The sequence below is a fragment of the Gambusia affinis genome, linkage group LG13 (assembly GCF_019740435.1).
Source record: "Gambusia affinis linkage group LG13, SWU_Gaff_1.0, whole genome shotgun sequence".
Lineage (NCBI taxonomy): Eukaryota > Metazoa > Chordata > Actinopteri > Cyprinodontiformes > Poeciliidae > Gambusia > Gambusia affinis.
Window position 1 is genome coordinate 25,278,463 of NC_057880.1, and position 19,791 is coordinate 25,298,253.

The window sequence follows — 19,791 nt, forward strand, 5'->3', positions numbered from 1 at the left end:
GCATCTTCTGTCAACAATAATCACAAAACAAACCAACCGTTTAAAGCTGAAAGATTTATTTGGCAGTCATGATCCATCATGCTTTGGGTTGTTTCTGCTGTATAAAAATATTTATTTACTGTATAAAAATCCAAGTTTTATTTGGGGCGACTAACACTTGTTTCATGATTTAGAAAAACGTACAGAAAAGCAGGACTTGAACAGTTTCATGATCGATAACAGACTCTGGGGCCAAAATTAATGTGCAAATTGTCGTTTTTCTTTCTTTGTGTCTGAGAGCGGGAGGCGGCGTGCAGTCCGAGGCCGGCGGGGCGGAGCGCTCTACTTGGGGAAGACGGTGACGACGTCGTAGCCCTCCGGCGGAGTGACGCGCTCCCGAGCGTGCTGCTCGCAGTAAATCTGCTCCTCCACGAAGAAATGTCCCTTCTGCTTCAGGTTGACGTCGCAGGCTGTGCAGGTGTAGCACTCAGGGTGGCGAAACTTTTCCCTCAGCTTCACCACCATCCCCCTGGAGACACATTCAACAGGATCAGTCGCTCAAAAAAGACACAACAAAGAGTTAAAACGAGAAATTTAAGGTCAAATCGTCATTTTACAGAAATTAATCCCACAAACTGAGTTGAAGGAAAAAGAAATCTGCCATAAAAGCTCAGATTAAAGATGCTCCAATCTCCACTTTAATCTCAGCAAGAAAAACTCTAATTTCTACACAAAACTATAATAATAACTTGATTTAGTAAGGAAGCTGTATTTTTCTTTAAATCAATAAAAGATATAATTAATGAACAGCTCCAGAGTCTAACTGCATTCAGCCACAAGGTGGAGACAAACTTCAGATAAAATCCCTTCATCACCAGCTGACATCATAATGAAGTGATGGTCCTAAAACCTGCTGCAGCCAAACCCGACTGGATAAATGGCTAAACCAGTTAGCCAAGTGCTAACAAGATGTCTGACAAATAAGTGAATCAGGACTTTCACCTTTTTTAAAACCACTGTCCATAAACAAAATATTGATTTGTAAATGATTAATTACCAAACTGATGGTTAACATAATGTTTGTTATTTGAAGCTGAATCAAGTGTGAGATAAATTATTGTCCGTTCATGTAGATATTTACGCTCACATCGGTCTCACTGGGCGTTCGGGTTACATCATACATATAACCACATAATTATCGTTGTGCAGTATTTCTTACTCCTAGAAATACTGCAAGATGTTCAGCAAGGAGCAACTAGAAAACAAAAACTAAATAAAATTTCAGGTTTTTGCAATATTACTACCAAAAACTACATTTTGTAGCCCATTGAGATCCTTCTGGGCAGAACAATCTGGCTGAAAACGTATCACTATGTAATCGTTTCACAACAGTCTATTGATAATTATTGATTAGTTTTTGTTAATAATATTTGACCTTTCCTGTTTTATCTTCAGTTTTCCCTCCACTTTGTATATTTTGAAAAGGTTAAGAGATACAGTGGCAAAACTTTAAACTGCTGCTGAGCCAGTTACTCAGCAGGTTGTTGCTAGGCAACCAGGGAATGAGTGTGTTGCTAAGCAACCAAAGTGAGGAGTGAGTTGATTCCACAGACTTTTCTGTGCCGTTCTGGATCAGAGTTTATTGGAATTACTGAATATTCTGCCAGATGTATCATCTATTGATATTGATCAACTGTTTAACGTGATGTATATTTGTTATTGATTTATTGTCCACACCTACTTTCAACTAGACGTTTTTTGGCCCCCATCGTGACCTCAGTGTGACCTTAGATAGCCTTTTTTTTTTAAAGACAGTTTAACTCTAGATCTGTTTGAATACTTACACAATCCCAGAACCACATTTATCGCAGACGGGCAACTTCTCCGTGTTCCCGACTGAAGATCCAATCTTTGTCGTTGGCGCCTTTACGCTCCTGAAGCCTGACGGTTTATCCGGGTCGCCTACAAAACGTCGGGAACAAACCGAAATTGATGTTTTCAAACTACGAAGCCATTAATCTGCACTGAGTTCAACTGCAGGTGTTCTGAACATTCTGGTATCTGCACCTGTCTCGAGAATCTCCTGAAGCACCTTGAAGGAAGCGGACTGCCGCGGCGGCTCGTCGGACTCTTGGTTCTCTTGGAGCATCTTGTAGACCTCCGAGTCCGCTGGCAACGCCGGTCGCTTTCCTGCCGCCGCCGGCTCTAATGGCGCTCTAAAAAGACGGGAAAAACTCAACATTAGCATCAAAACTCTTGAAACCAGTCTTTGTTGATCACAGAGCGTTTGTTAAAATGCTTTGGAGACGCAACACAACAAACGATACTTTTCTTTATGACAGAACAGGAAATCCATTTTATGGAACCAAAGTGCGGCAGGAAGACCTACTAAACACAACAAAACAAGAACATTTCTGAAGAAATTTAAACTGGGCCCACGAAAGCGCGCCTGTTGGTCTGGACCCGGCGGTCTGGACCCGGCGTTCCGACGCTGAAAGTTAGCATCGACGCCATAGAAAGCTGCAGCGCGATAGACGGCATGAGGAAAATCACGAGAACATCGACTGACACGGACTTGCGCCATTCAGCGTGTTAAAATGAGCGTATGAGCTAAAATTAGCCAAAATGCTAAAGTTAGCCTAAATGCTCTCAGGAGCCTGTGAAGCATCACCAGCATGTTGTCTGTAATTCACTTACTCATTTCAGCAAACTGAACATGGCAAATAAGTCAGAAAAACAGCTAATAGCTTATTTAAGCTAACAGGCTAATGCTAATGAACTGTCTAAGCTTCACTAAATAGTAGTTAAAACTTTAAAGTATATACAGTATTATCAAAATCAAAACAGAAGAATTTTTCCAGTATATTTTTCTAAAACAAATCTTTGCAGCAGTCTGCAAAAAACCAGGCTTAATCAGTCCGACCCAACTTTAAACAAGATTTAGAAATCAATAGTTATAGTTTTTATCTTTTACTTTTTCATGTTGTTGTAAATAAATAACCCCAAAAATCAACAAATCCCCACATTTTTTCTGAGTTTATCAAAATATTTTCTCAAAATTGTCCAAAAACATTTGGTGACCGCTGTCTCAGCCTCACTTGATGTCAAGTTACAGTGCATAACCAATAGAGAGATTAATAAAAGATCACATTTAACATCATTTATTAGCTCAAATATTGTAAAAATTCCTTACAAATATTTCTAAATTAGCACCACAAAATCTGTGATGATTGCAGAAAACCACAAAAACAATCCTGATTAGTGTGAAAAGATGTTCAATATTATGTTATTTTAAGAATTATTGAATGCTGAAACTCCTATTTATTGATATTTTAACAACTGGATTGTTTTTTATCAGTACGATCTGGAGCAACAGGCCCTTTATGAACATTCAGGTTTTTGATCTGGTCTAAATGAAAATGAGTTTGATGCCCTGATATCTGGGATAAAAATCCTGGACTATTTTGAATGTAAACAAGAATAAAGAGTGAGATATTTGGTGGTGGAATGATGTCACACCACCAGCAAAGGAAGACTCTGTGATGTCACTGTCACAGTCTGTGATGTCATCAACTGCAGAATTGTATGCAACACAATTCTGCATACTCTTCATTGCTCGCAACAACACTGACCAGTTCAGACGTTCGCAAAGCTCTTTAGAGAAGTTTATCAATCGACGATTTTAGTGTTTGGATTTAGAAGAAAATGTCTCATCATTCACCGACATTCCACAGCGGATCGATGGGATCCCACTGGACAAGGGGAGGCCAGCAAAACCCCCCAGGCAGGTTCCCTCCTGCAGACCAGAATGTCTTACACGGGGAAATCCAGAGACTCAACTACCTCCTGGAAATGGAGAGAGCCGGAAGGTTTGAAGACAACCAGAGACTGGCTCATCTGGAGGCCGAACTGGAAGAGACAAAACTCCAGTTAAAGAAGGAGAAAGATCTCAAAGAAACATTTATCAACCAGGCCAAAGAGGCAAAGAGGGAACTTGAAAGAGCAGAGAAGTTCAGTGACCCGGCAGTCCTTAATGCTGCGGTCACTGCTTCCAAGGTTCACAGCGATGTGAAATACATGAAGACGAAGTCCTTGGAGCAAGACTTTGAGGAGCTGAAGGTGGCCAACCTCCTCAGCCAGGAAACTTTTGTAGCTGAAGTACAGGCTGAGAGAAAGAAAAGTGAGGCGCTCCAAGAACAACTGGACCAACTCCAGACTTCCTTCGAGGAGCTGAAACATGAGAAAGACGCCACCCTAGAAAGAGAGAAGGAGAATCTGCAGCTCATCAACCAGCTGAGAGCTGAGAAGGAGGAGCTCCTCCAAAACATGTCCAGAGAAATCACCATCTGGAAAAAGAGAGAGAAGCAGATGATCCATGATCTGGTTGAGGTTCATGTTTCACAGCAGGAGCTAAAACGTAGATGTAAAAGCAAACTTATGGATATTCAGCAACACGTTGAAACATACATGCAGCAGAGAAAGGAGGAGAGAAAAGCTCACCTGCAGAAAACAGAGGAATACAAGGTGATGCTGGACAAACTGAGAGCAGAGAAGGAGGAGCTCCGCCAAAAAATTTCAGGGGAAATTAGAATTCGGCAAAAGATGGAGAAGCAGTTGCTCTATGACATGGATCAGATTCAAATTTATTACAAGGAGCTAAAATGCAGATATAAAACAGACATGATGGATTTACATCAGCAGATTCAAACATACAAGCAGCAGTTAAAAGAGGAGAGAAAAGATCATCTGGAGAAAACAGAGAAGGACAAGGTGCTTCTGGACAAGCTGAGAGCTGAGAATGCCAACCTCCATGGAAACACAACATCAGAGATCAAATCCCTGCAAGACAAGGAAAGGAAAGTCCAGGCTGAGCTGGAGGAGGTTGACTTTTTGTACCTGGAGCTGAACTGTCAGTTTGAAACCAAAGCCACTGCAAGAGATGATTTACTGCAGTCTGACAGTCAGAGAGCAGAGGAAGATTTCCAGAACCAAGTGGACCCGGTTAATGCCTCAAGTCAAGAGGTTTCTTCACAGGAGGGACTCTCAGCAGAACCTTTACCAGGTTGTTCCACAGATCCTGAGACCTCAGAAGAGATCGAGACCAGTAGAGAAACCGTCCTGGAGCATTTGGACCATCCAGACGCTGAAACCATGAAGGACGGTAAAAAGAAGAAATCGAAAATTTCGTTTTGGAAAAAAATACAAAACAGTCTGCGATGGAAGAGGCCAAAAAAGAAACATAACAGTGAAGACAATCAAGAACAAGTCTAAAGTTCTTGATTGTGATACTGAGAGAAGGAGAAAGACGTGCAGGAGACGAACCGGGGAATCGAACATGTGGAGGTCATAGCCTCTGTGAACGGGGCGCCATGCCGCTCCGTCAAGACCAGATTTAAAAAGGTTTTCCTCGTTGACAAACTAGAACATAGATCCCTCCCAACCCAATTGGAAAAAACATGGGCAGCACGGTGGTGCAGCGGTTAGCGCTGCGCCTTCACAGAGACCGTCTGTGTGGAGTTTGCATGTTCTCCCCGTGTTTGCGTGGGTTTTCTCCGGGTGCTCCGGTTTCCCCCCACATCTCCTAAAACATGTCGGTCAGGTCAGTTGGTCGCTGCAAATCGACCCAAAACACTTTAAGAAACTCTAAACCATAAAGTCCAGTTTTATTGTTGAACTGGTCAGATTAACTGGTCAGATTAACTGGTCAGATTAACTGGTCAGATTAACTGGTCAGATTAACTGGTCAGATTAACTGATCAGATTAACTGGTCAGATTAACTGGTCAGATTAACTGGTCAGATTAACTGGTCAGATTAACTGATCAGATTAACTGGTCAGATTAACTGGTCAGATTAACTGGTCAGATTAACTGGTCAGATTAACTGGTCAGATTAACTGGTCAGATTAACTGAATCAGTCGTTCGTTTGCCCTTTTCCCTTCACTGGTTTAGAGCAACAACACTGGGCTCAATATTTATAGCAACGTATTGATTTAAGAGTTAAAATGTTTTAATTTAATAATAATAATTATTTCTGTTTATTCTCACTGTACTTGTGCTGTTATGGTTTGACCTTTGACCTTTTCTACACACTTTTTATATTAAATTGCACTGAATTGTAGCTCATTAAACTGTTTAAATCTGTATTTTAAAAAGATTATAAAAAGGATCCTGCAGTGGCTGTTTTAGTGTGACTGTGGCTCAGCGGGTAGAGTGGTCGTCTTGTGACCAGAAGGTTGCAAGTTCGATTCCAGCTTCCTCAGCCACATGTTGAGCTGCCCCAGGGCACTTAGTGCCAAGTTGCCCCCCGACCTGCATGTGTGTGTAAATGTGTGTGAATGTGACTGTAGTGTGAAGCTCTTTGAGTGTCAACATGACCAGCAAGGATCAACACAAGTTCAGTTCATTCTCCTGTTTTTATTTGATAAATCCTGTTTATGTTTTTATACCAAACATTAAAAAGCTGATTTAACAGGTTTGGATTTCTTCAGGTTCCAGGATGTTAATTGAAGATTAGAGTTTAATCTGTACAAAATATTAGATGATAATTGTAATCATAATTTAATACTCTGGACCATAAAGAAGCTCAAACTTGTTTTATCTGGTTTGTTTGTTATAAGAAAAAACAGTTTTATCAAAAATAACAGTTACTGTGTGATTTTTCTGTTAGTCTTTATTTACAAATACAGATTCAAGATAATATAAGAAACTTAACAAAAAAGTAAAATTTAATATGAAAAACTGTAGAAAAGGTAAAAAGAATAATTAATGAAAGTATGAAAACAGAGAATTTAATCAGAAATCATTTTCATCACAGGAAGAAATGGATTCTTAGATCAATACTTTGTAATAAATATAAAGCTTTTATGATGTCTGCTTGTATAAAAGAGAAGGAAAAGGGGCTAAGAAATGTCTAATTCAGTTATTTTTTAACCAGATTTATAGTAAAACTGTAAATGATGTTTTATTTAGGACGTTACTTCTAGGTTTTGTTTGTCAACCTGGTTCAATTCCCAGTCCTGGGGAATCGGCTGCATGTCGTTTCCTTCTCTCTCCTCCCAACTTCCTGTTCAGCCTGTTAAATAACGGCCTAAAAAACTTTATTAGAGCCTAAAAATCTTTTTAAAAAACTGAAAAGATTCATTTCACCTCACAGCTGGACCAAAGGTCAGAATCTGTTTCCTCTTCTTAAAAAATAACTTTCTTCCTCTCTCTCTCATTTTCTCTCTTTCTTACATAATAAACAGGTTACTTCATATTTACACACACACACACACACACACACACACACACACACACACACACACACCCTCCATGGGCTGCCACCTTATCGTGGTGGGGGGGTTTGAGTGTCCCAGTGATCCTAGGAGTCTTGCTGTGGGGGCTTCATGCCTCTGGTTGGGCCCCCCAGTGCAGACGGGTCCAAGGTGAGGAACCAGACCAAGTGCAGCCCAAAGATCCTGATGATGAAAACGACCATTGGAAACAGTGGTTCTGCTGGCCCCTACATGAGGCCCCACCCTGGAGGCAGGACTGGGGGGGGGGCACGTTGGGGAGCCCCTGGTGGCCGGGCTTTAACCCACAGAGACAGAAAAGAGCCGATGGGTTCCGGCTAGAAAGAGTTGGACTCATTGCAGTGCATGGTTCTGGTTCTGGAGCCAGTCTCCTTGAAAGGGGTTGGATGTTCTCCCACCCTGGAGTTGCCCCTTGTGAGAGGCGCTGGGCAGGAGTGGGCCGACTTGTTGCCCCCCGTCTTGGTGCCTGTATGTTGGGGTGAACAAGAGGAGCCTCTCCCTCTACCGACGGGTTTGGGTCGGGTTCTGACTGTCTACCCAGCGTTATTAAGTCCTGGAGGGGGTACTGGAGAATCCCCCTCCTGGGAACTGCCTTGTTATACTGGAGGGTTTTTCTCTGCAGGGTCTCTGGGCTCCTTAGAGAAATCCAGGAGTCATTGATGTTGATACATATCCAGGGTTTCCCCCAGAACATCATAACCACCTGACCTCCTACATGGAGGCAGGAGTCCAGATTAAACCTCCTACATGGAGGCAGGAGTCCAGATTAAACCTCCTACATGGAGGCAGGAGTCCAGATTAAACCTCCTACATGGAGGCAGGAGTCCAGATTAAACCTCCTACATGGAGGCAGGAGTCCAGATTAAACCTCCTACATGGAGGCAGGAGTCCAGATTAAACCTCCTACATGGAGGCAGGAGTCCAGATTAAACCTCCTACATGGAGGCAGGAGTCCAGATTAAACCTCCTACATGGAGGCAGGAGTCCAGATTAAACCTCCTACATGGAGGCAGGAGTCCAGATTAAACCCACCGTGTTGCTCTGCTGTGCAGCTCCATGTGAACTGCAGGTATAACATGTAGTTGTGCTTGAAGAGGAGCGTTGAGTGAGTGTTGAGAAGGATTTCTCTTTGTGAACCAAGAATTATGTGGCATTTCCATCTGAACACGCTGCCCAGTGTGGTTCTGTACTGTAAAACAGGGTCACCAACACGGGGCCCGCGGGCCCCCGGTCGCCCGAGGGGACCTTGTCAGTCACCCACAGAGCCAGTTGTAAAAATAGCCATTGTCATTAGGGAGCATTGCCAAAGAAATGAGTTAATTTAATCTTTTTACACTGAAGTAATAACATTTGTTTATATTTAGAGTTTGAAAAAAGGAAATGATAAAGACGTTTAAAATAAATTGCTTTTTGTGTAAAACTCTTTCCTACGATTAAAGTTCAGAACTGCGCAGACGCCTGCAGGATTTTATCGGAGGGCAGCAGCGCCTGCAGCACACACTCTGTGAACCTTGAGATCTTCCTTTAAGTAAAAAATAAAAAGAATCATTTCTGGAGTTTTTATTATTTAACCTTCTTTACTATTAACAAAATTGCGGAGAAAAAAAATCTTTTGTGCCAAAACATCACAAGATGCTACGTACAAGCATGAGGGTGAGAACCCAAAGTCTCAATCTTATTGGTCAGTTTGCTTTTGTTTAGTTGGTGGCTTGGCGCTTTTTCTGATAAAAATGAATGACAGGAGTTTGAACCTCCTGCAGTTCTAAGAGCCGTTTGGATCCTGGTGGAGCTTTTTACCGTGTCGGTTCTGGTGGGTCGTCGGTTTAGGAGCTTCTTTTATGTTTCCTGAACTCGAGAGCTGATGGGTCACCTGTCGTTACATCTGCTGCTCTTCCTCACGCTAAGACTGCGGGTTAAACAATTTAATCTAGTTGAATTTAATCTAGCCAAAGTAGAGTAGAAATTAATCAAATATTGTTGCTTCACCTTCTGGTCCTCTGGACGTCTGACACCACCTGAACCTGCGATCAACACTCTCCTCTTTCCGTGAACCACAAGAGTATTTAGGCTCTGCTTCCATGTCTTTATTATTTAGCATCGGCTGAAAAACTAAAACAATGTCCGCTGCTCTTGTGGTTTAGGTTTGTGCTGATTTCTGCGCAGTGGGGAGCTGGTTGTGCTCTTGCAGGTCAGGTGCAGTGACAGTTTTGTGCTACCCTCCGATCTGTCTGACCTTTTTTCGACATCTGCTGGTGTCAGCCAGCGGTGACCTGTCAGCTGTTCAGTTTGGGAAACTACAGAAAGGCTAATAAACCGGCGACCCGCCAGAACCGCGCACTGTAAAAAGCTCAGGTAGGATCTTAGGACTACAGGAGGTTCAAACTCCATTCACTCATGTTTATCTTACAGAAAAACGCCAAAATGTGAAATAAACAAAAGCAAACTGACCAATAAGATTTAGGCTTTGTGCCCCACCTCAGCCCTCACAGACTGAGAAACATTGAGAGTGTTCACTGGTCCTCCGTTGAACGCAGCTGAAGTTGAACTGAACGATTAGCTTAGCTAAGCTCAGCTTAGCTTAGGTCAAAACTCGTCAGGACTACTTGGTCTAGCTCCTCTGGTCCCGTCCCTCTCGCGGCGACCAAGCTCCTCCAAGTCTCCCGAATTTCCTCCTCCTCCGTACTTTTGTCCAGTTTTTACCTCCGTTGAGTTTTCTTCACTTCTTGTCCTCTCGTCTCACTCTCCGTTCTCTACCGTCACGGTTCTGCTGTCCTTCTTCCTCCCTCCTCCTCCTCCTCTCTCAACCAATCATGAGTCACGCACTGGAAGGACTGTAAGCTGTTGCTGCCTCCGTTGCTATGGAAATTAATTGTCCGCCATGAACTGGCAGTTATGATGTCTCATCCAGTCTGTCCCCATACACAACAATGGAGCAGCTGGCGAGGTCCTTAGTGCAAAAAGCGTTTTTTGCTTTTTTGTCGCCGTGTTAACTTAGAATCCTACCAGAAGTAAAAGTTCCAATGCCGTGACCAAGCCACACGTTTTGATACCACTTTTGTAGGGGTGCATTCAGCGGTTCAAGCCACATTAACGGTAATAGGTGCATAACAATAGGTTCCTGCCATTGCTTTGCATGGCAGGCCCCAATAAAAGTGCCAAATGATTACAATGGAATAAATGTGTAGTCGCTTCAAGAAAAAAAGGACAACTCAAAGGTTTTTTAATGCCACGGAGCAGGGAACGCCACTGAGCGGGGAACACCGCGGAGCGGGGAACGCCGCGGAGCGGGGAACGCCGCGGAGCGGGGAACGCAACTGAGCGGGGAACGCCACTGAGCGGGGAACGCCACTGAGCGGGGAACGCCACTGAGCGGGGAACGTCACGGGGAACGCCACATAAAACTGGCAGTTTGAACTGCAGCCATGACAGAATCATGAAACAAAAAGTTTGAGACTTCAGCTGGAGAAGAAAAATACTCCAGGAAACTCCAAGGTAGATCTGAAAGCACTTCTGATTTTATTCTTTTGGAAAATATGCTGTTTCAATAACTGATAGACAATAACTGATCATTTCTTACAACTTAAATGTAAAATGAAAGTTAATTTTATCCTACAAGCATTAAAACAACAAAAAACACCTTCCTGTCACATTTAACAAAAAACATTCCAAATATACACACGCAGAACCACAGGATGATCTCCTCCGTGCTACGCCGCATTGATCCAGTAACTCAAGCAAAAGGAGCCCAAACCAAGAAAAGACTGTTCAGGTCATGGACATGATACTTTTATCATGTATTAGAAAATCCAGAGGAAAACAGAAAAGGTAGATTCTGACTTTTATTCTTGTCAGTGGTCCTAATGCTCTTCGTCTGGATAATCAGTTTTCTTTACTTTGGTTTATTAACTTTAAATAATATTTTGATGCATTAACCTGCACTAATAAACCGCACTAACCTGATTGGGTTCTGACGAACGTTTAATCAGAACTCACTTGTTGTTGGGCTCGTTCGCCACCGTCTTCACCTCGTCCACGGCGGAGTTAAAGTCCTTGATGTTGTCAGACGAGTAGAGACCAGACGGACTGTTGTACTGGTTAGTCACCACCTTCGGGCCAAAACCAGCAAACGGCAGAGCGCTCCGGTTGTGGGACGAGCCGATGTTTTTCACCTCCTGAATAATAATAATAATAATAATAATAAAATAAAGCTTAAAGTGAGGTTTCTGATCAGGCTGCTGCTCTCAGTGCGGTGGAAACTTTACACAGTGAACATTATGAGCAATTCAAACACAAACATGCATGAAAAACTGCAGTCGTAATATTCAGCAGATTTGATTAAACTTGACCAACTAAAGACGTTTTTCACATAATTAGACGAGTTAAAGATTAAAATTAAAGTTAAAGTTAATTGAAATTAACTTTCAATTCTCCATTATATGATGTAATTTATCACTTTTATTAATAACGTCTTATATTTAACATTTTACATCAGGGACAAGATGAACTAAACTATAACAAAATTTTATATTTTGAAGTGTCTCTAATAAACCTGACTGGTCTGAAAACAAAACACTAATTTAAAACAATTCCAAAATCTCAATAACATTTAATGTATAAAACTTAAATAATCTTTATTTCAGTTACACGGATCAATAAGTCATTCAGCGATTAGGAATAATAAATATTCATTACATTGAAACAAACTGAACAAATCTTAAGGCCAATGAGTTTACAGCTCAAATCAAACGGTTAAATATACAAAGAAACTTACCAAAAAAAATCTTTAAAAAAATAAAAAAATACTCCCACTAAGTTTTCTGGAATTTAGCAAATAGAAATAATTTATGAAATTCTGACTAACCTGAAACAATAAAAGTTTAGTTTGATTCAACTTCAGACAGTTAGTCCTAAGGCTGCAGCTGCAAACCGTTTAACTCAAACATTAGATTCCACTTCATCACAAAGCTGTGCAGTTTGCAAACCTTGAAAACATTTAAAGGATTTTCAAGGATTTCAAGCATTCATCCGAACCCTGAATTTCACTTCACGATGCGATCCAACAAACACGCAACGACATCGGCATGCCAGCCGGCAGATAAACACCACATCCAGCTCATGCCTCACAGCGGGAGCACGAGTCAAGCATCAGGATTTATTAACATGTATTAACTCTGCAGAGTCTTTTTAAACCTCATTTCCAAAAGGTTTCCGTTAACAAGGAGAAAAGCGTCAGATTTCATCCAAATGCTTGAAACGTGTTTGAGAAAAATGCACACAGAGGAGAGAGAGAGACAGAGAGACAGAGAGAGACTCTGTGACTCAGTTTCCTACATGAATTCAAACTTTGGCCTCAACCTTCCCCCCTGAAACAGCAGCGACTGAGTCTTGCGTCACAGCTTGGCTGATAAACTACGGTCTCCTAGGAAACCGCCTGTTGGGAAGCAAACAATGACTTCATTTCTGGCACACACAAAAATATCCCACAACCTTCGCAAGCGCACAAATATTTCAACTTCTAGAAAGACTGTGTGGCTACCTGCATTTAAAAAAAGATGAGTTTTTGCTTCTTAAGGCAGTTTTTAAATAAAGTTTAAATAAAGTGAACGATGACACAAACCTGCGGTTCTGACGCAAGGTTCATCCTGTAAGGGTGCGTCTTTCCTTCCTCAGACGAGAGCGGAGACCACAGCTTACTTTCTGACCTGCAGAGCAAAAAAAAACCAAGGAAAGTGAAGATTAAAGCTCCGAGCTGTTCCACACACAGAGGCTCACTGTAGAAACAGAAACATTACCAAGCAGTTTGGTCCAGATTCTACCACAAATATCTTCGTAACAAGAGAAAATAACTGACAGTTATCTGCTGAAAACTTCAGCAGATAACAGGAGCTTGTTTAAGGTAAATAAGTCATTAATATTGATGGAAAAACTTCTAGTTTTTTCACTAAAACATGGGGAAAAAGTCATAAGTGTGGAATTTGAACTCGGTTGCTAGGTGACAGGCCGGGTTTGGGTGGGGTTGCTAGGTAACCACACAGAGCCAGTTAAATGTGAAATAATTTGCAGTGGAACTAGAACTTTTACATCAATATTAAGGAATTACTGCCTTAAAATGATGCTGAAAAGTTACTTATAATTTCAAGTGAACCAAGATATTTGTAGCAGAAACTAGAACAAAAATACTTGGTAGCGTTTAAATACACCACAGCTCTCTGCCACCTGGAAGCCAAGACGTAATGCGGTGAAGTAAGATGTGAGTTGCAACACGGCTCAGAGCGCCTCCCTGAGCAAACAGCCGTCACCGAACACCTGGATGGAAGCTGAGTCAGTTTTTACGTGTCGCTGCGGCCCACCTGTCGATGGAGAGCGCCATTTCCTCGACGCAGCCCTTTATCTTGTTCTGCGCCTCCAGGTGAGTCATGCTCTCCGTCGGATCGCCATTGATCGACAGGATTATGTCTCCGATGCACAAGTTGGCCTGCGCCGCTTTGCTCCCAGGGTTGACCTACGATGACAAAATAAAAACTAAAAAACATCACACGTCAACACAACGCCAAGGGCAATTTGTTGTTTTTTTTAGCACATTCAGAGTATTATTTAACAATTATTCTAAAGAACAAATGAAAATAAATAAATAAATACAACACTAGTATCAATAAACGCCAAATTTTTATTTCTGTGCATGATGTTACCATAACAAATTTTACCAGACGATAAACTGTCTCAGGAGTTATTGCGATAAACAATCATTTTGTGGTTTTGAAACCATTTTCAAGTAATATGATGGTAATTGTCACGTAGCAGTTTATAATCTTTTAACTACATTATTCATTAATGTAATTAATGAATAATTCTAGAAAAATGTCATTTTGTAACGAGTATTTTAATAAATATAAATAAATGCTACACTTTGTTGATGTAACTTTTAAAAATAATCCAGAAACATTATTCTGTACAGATTGTGTAGTGAAGATTTGAGGCACATTATTTGCCTGGGGAAATTTTCATAAGCGATGTACTCGAATTATTCGATGAAACGTTAGAGCTTTAAATCAGAGTGAAAACATTCCTGATTTCTGAATGAATAAAATCGGAGTAAACAGAGTTTAATTGCAGCCTGGGCTCGTATCGGGGCTTTGCATCCTCTCACAGGCTTTACACACGCAGTTCTGTTTACGGTAATCAGACATAAAGCCACTTACAAACTGGAGTTTTCAGTCTGCTGCCCAGAGGGCAGATGTTTCACGGAGATAAGGAGCTTAAAGTGGAGAGACTGGCACAGTCTGGGCATTTCTAATCAGGTTTCCTGGGTGGAGCGGAGCGACTGCGTTTACAGCAGGAAGTCCAGCTGAGCACACACCGGACTCACATGCTGAACTTGGACTACATTTTTACAACATGTTTCGGTATTTATGGGAACAATGAGAGACGTGGCAATAAAAGATAAATAAATACAGTCAGTCCTCTGAACCCGATAATTATTGAGTGTTATAGTAACAAAAAATGAAAATGACAATTTCATCACCTGATATAAATTAAAATGATAATTAAAGAGGAAATACTAGAACTAACTGGAACTACATCGTGTGTTTATAAAACTAACTAAAACATACTGGAATAATAGATTTAATAGCCTTCATTTTGTGTTTCATATGTATTAACCTTTCTATCCAGTATAAAATAGATTTCACTCCCACACAACCAGTTTATGTCAGCTTTTGACAAATGATGGCATTCCACTTATGAAACAAAAGGGAAACAGAAAAAGTTGCTTTTCAACAATAATTTTATTAATTTTTTCAAAATGTTGAGTATGCATTATCCAATCAACGTATACATAATCAAAATACAATATTTCTATTAATTCTGCACCTAAAAATTAACCAAAGTATGAAAAAAATAAAAATACTACTATAACTAATAAAAACTCAGCTAAAACTAAACAATATTTAACTAGTCATAACTAACAAAAACTAGCAAACACACTAAAATCTAATTAAGACTAACTAAATGAATAAAAAAATGAAATAAAACTAAACTACAATGAAAACTCCAAACTATTATAACTCTGGTACTAATTCTGTCTGTGTATTATAGACGTACTAAAGCTCTAACAAGTTTGGGTTTTCCTCAACAATCCGCTTTACAAATACAGTTTACAGTGAAGGATGGACTGTAATGGCTGCTGCAGCTGAAGCTCACAATTACCCAACTGTTGCCTTACAGCCTCACAGAGAGTAGATAAAAATATTTACTTGATTAATTAAATTTTCAAAATTAAAACAAGGGTTATAACTTCAGCGCAAAAATTTCACGCAATTATGCAGAATTATTACAAAGGTTCCCAACGGAATCGTTTCTGGTACGTCCATAAATCTGACGCACCGCTTCCCTTAGCTGAATGGCTGGGGTGGCAATCTGAATCTATATGATGGTTAAATAACCTAAATAACAGATTAAAATCAATAAATATCTTGGGTGTTGAGCTCATTTGCATATTTATTCAATAATTTAGAATCAAAAAAGGCTTCCTAAATTGAAAATGCTGCTTATTTTGTTGACATGGTTTTCTAATGAATTATAATTACAGACCCTGTAATTAATTACAGGGTCTGTAATTAATAAAAAAATATTAACCAAGTCTCATCACTAATTGAAACAATTATAATTGAGGAGTAAATTTCTTCTGTGCCCACATGATTGGCTGAAATGCTAAGAGCTGAAATATCAACAAGTCCTATCAAAATAGAAAATATGCTAATTTTAGCTTAGCATTTCAGCAAGTTGGTCCATGTGAAAACATCACCAGAAGCAGTGAAATTTGGATTTATTGAAGAAACTGTAACTGTAGTTAGATAGAAACAATGCCATGCCCATATTAGGTTATGTATAGTCAAGAGATTAGAGCAGCTAACTAAACCATGTTAAGAGATAAGAAATGCTAACAAAATTTAATGTACTCAGTGTAATGTAGTTACTACATATAGATGTTGTAATTAAGTATCAGATTTGGTTTCAGAAATGATTCCTAAAAAATCCATATCGTGGAATCCTGACGAAAAGTAAAACATACCCAACAACCAATGAGCTACTTTTCTTTATCGCCATTACAGCAAGTTGTGCAACTATGTTGCCGTGCTGATTTTGTAACCATATTTGGGAAAATATATAACTTATTTACGTTTTCATAGAAAGAGCAACAGATCTGATCATAATTCATACTTCTTAAGTTCACAGATAGTTTATAAGTAGTTTGTCCATGGCCTTCCTCTGTGTGATTCTCATCTCCCATCAGTTCTCTGTCCGGAATTTCTACCATTGAGCTCAATTTCTCTGGTTAAATTTCAACCTGGCCAATCAGCAAAGAAGAAGCTATGAATGATGACACCGATTTTCTGCGATGTTTTAGAATTATAGTCTGGTTATGGTAGCTCTATAGAGCTGGTGTATTACAGATGTCAACACCAAATGATAGCGATTACGTAAAATCAGAATCCAAATGTTCAAAATTTAAAAACCATCTTGGTTACTGCAGGACACACAGAGGTTATTGTGCTGTGAAAAAAACCCCCAAAACAAGCTGGAATAAAAATTGGCATAGTTTGGTTCCTGATATCTAAATGTTTTAATAAAGTTATATCAGTTCTACTATTACGGTCTGTAATGCTGCCTCTACCGTGTCTGTTGCTGAAAAGCTAGTGCTCAGCTGGCTGAAAGGAAGGCACTATATTTTTATTTGAATACATGGACACCGTCAGTCGTTTGGACATATTGATTTGCTATGTGTTAATGTTTTGTTTTGTTTTTTTGCTTATGCTTTAAAAGCCAAAACAAACAAACTAAAATATGTCATACTTAACGTTATGCAGTTATTTCATTAAAACACTTTAAACCACACAAGCTCTTAACTTTTTAAAGGTAACCTTAACAAATTAAGCACAGACATGATTAGATTGTAAGAAAACTAAAACAATATTGTTGGTCATAAGCGTTCTGCCTCGTAAAGACACCTCGATGTTGTATAATGACATAAAAAGAGTGAAAGGGCACAGAGGCCATGAATGACACACCTTACTGAAGCTCTCTCACTAAAAATAATTATCTTTAAGGTTTTTATAATCACAGAGTTGCTCCTCCTAAACTGATGACCACAGGTGCGACAGATACCAGAAAGTTAGAGAAAGAAAAAACTAAAAACAGACTTTCTTTCAAATAAAGGGTTAATTTACCTCCGTATTCACACCTTAACGCAGGTAAACAACGGAACCCAGCTAGCTAAAACCGTTACTAGTTGAGCCAAGGTTAGCCTGACTTTAACCCGATAAATCCTTAATTCAGTCCCCGTTAGCTCGCCTTAATTAACACCGAGGTAGCGGCAAGGTTACCGTGGACAAGGCTGAACTGAATGTGAAAGTGTGAAGCCAAACTTACCCGGGAAATAGCCAGCGGCTGCTCGAAGTCCTTACCCCCGACGAGGCGGAACCCCCACGGGCCGGGACCCTGCATCACCACCCGGAGAGGAGGCATAGCGTCAGGCTAACGTAGGCGACTTTAGGCGTTGAAAACGACCAACCTCTGGCTCAGTTCCTGCTGTTCCTGACATGAAGCAATCGGCGAGTTGAGGCTGAACAGCGTTGCAGTGGAGGGGTGGGCCCTCCGAAGACAATTGGACGAATAAACGTGGAGGTTTTCCTCGCTGATAACCTGGTGTCCAGAGATCGTGTATTACAAAGATGAGTCACTGCGTTCTCACACCTACATCCAACCTAAAGTAATCAATAAAGAGACCTTATGAATTCTTACCTGTAAAACATTTTAAGGTAACATCTGTTAAGATCTGTTAATTCGTTAAACCATCAAGCTAATGTGTGAAGTGATTATGATAATAAAACATTTGTTTACCAAAATTACTCATGTTTCAGAAATATCTGTAGAAAATCCATAATTTTTCAACAACAATATAAGTCAAAAAGTTTTCAAAAAAGGCTACCTAACCTGATAAATAAGGCTGATTGTGTTCTGGGTCTTCAGATGATGGTGAAAAAACGATTTAAAATGAATAAAATTATGAACAACCCCGATCATCCTCTTCAGGAGACTGTAACATTTCCAATGACCAAATAACTGTGCAAATAGCAATTGAGAGAATAAATTTGCTTAATTGAAACGCCAATTGTGAAAAAACAAAACAAACAATGATGGGAAGCATTTGCGCTAGGATGAGATGGTTTTCAGCTATTTTGAAATTAATGCATTTCGCTAAACCACAATGGAAACATTTTTTGCGAGATGCACGATGCAGCATGATTTTTAAGTACTTATTGCAAACAAACGTATTCAAATGTGGTTTCATTTACGTTTCTTACTTAATGGAAACATGCAAGTGCATTTTTTTTGACAGGAGAATATTAAATAAAAAGCATATTTGCTACTGAAAAACAACTTTTAGTGGAGACCTCTGTAACACAGACCATTTCCCTTTGGGATCAATAAAGTATTTTTCAATTTGTATTTGAAAAAGTTAATAGAAAGTATCTCACAGTCTTCTTTAATGTTTTCTCCTTTATTTTTGACATAACCTGAAAGCACGTTTTTGACATTTGCATGAGTTTTCACATATTAAACCACACTTAAGCATCCTTGTAAACACAATTTGCTGAAAGTATCTATTCCCCCCCCTTTGGAGCTGATAAAAGTTCTTGAAGGCAGAGCAGAGAGGCCCCTCTTCACATTTCGCCCCTCTCATCTGAGCTCAGCTATTTGTTTCTAGGGGATGTCAGCTCTGCCTTTACGTCACTCTGTTATGTGCAAGCTTACCATTTATGGTAGAGCTAAAATCCCAGGATGTGGAATGTGCCGCTCCCAAAACCTTAACTCCAGCCAGGAGCTGCGTGCTGAAAGCGGCCAGTCCGAATGAAACACGCCCTCTCTCTGCTTTGCATGCGGGCTTTAATCTTCTGCCCCTCCGCTGCTAAAGATCATTTCCAGAGTAAAGGTGGTGCTGATTGTTACAACCGCAGCCGGACTGAAACTGTCAGTGCATCGCTGTAAAAACTGAAGGGTAAAATTAGCACCCTTCAGGTTTCATATTTCCCATTAGCCAGTTGTGTAGTAACTATTTACATTTACTCAATTACATTTACTTGAGTAACTTAAAAAACAAAACAAAACAAACAAAAAAAACTTCGCTGTACTTTTTACTTTTACTTGATTAATTTAATTATGAAGTATTGCTACCCTTGAGTAAGATTTCTGGGTTTCCTACCCACTGAATGAAATATTTTTAAATCTTACAAAGTATTTTTTGACTAGTTTCTTGTTCAAGTATCTTGGTACACGTGAAATAAGAAGAATCAGACTTAAAAGTAACTTTTTAGTAAAAAATAGCTTGTTTTAAGTAAATCATTTCTTAATATTGTTTTTAAAAGGTACTAGTCCCACAGGCAGATTATTATTTCACAAGACATTTTCTCCTTGTTATATTTTTCTACCAATATTAATGAATTATTGACTTAAAATAA

At 39.9% G+C, this 19,791-nt stretch overlaps 1 protein-coding gene across 1 annotated transcript; it reads right to left on the minus strand.

Moving 5' to 3' along the window:
• Positions 1-39: 39 nt before the first annotated feature.
• pdlim1 (PDZ and LIM domain 1 (elfin)) lies at positions 40-17,978 on the minus strand. The gene is made up of 7 exons (XM_044135999.1): positions 17,702-17,978; positions 13,624-13,775; positions 12,891-12,975; positions 11,267-11,445; positions 2,047-2,195; positions 1,824-1,941; positions 40-508 (listed from the first exon to the last, which is right to left on the minus strand). The coding sequence occupies exons 1-7, from the start codon at positions 17,795-17,797 to the stop codon at positions 322-324; spliced, it is 966 nt and encodes a 321-aa protein (XP_043991934.1). The 5' UTR covers positions 17,798-17,978; the 3' UTR covers positions 40-321.
• Between the last annotated feature and the right edge of the window lie 1,813 nt (positions 17,979-19,791).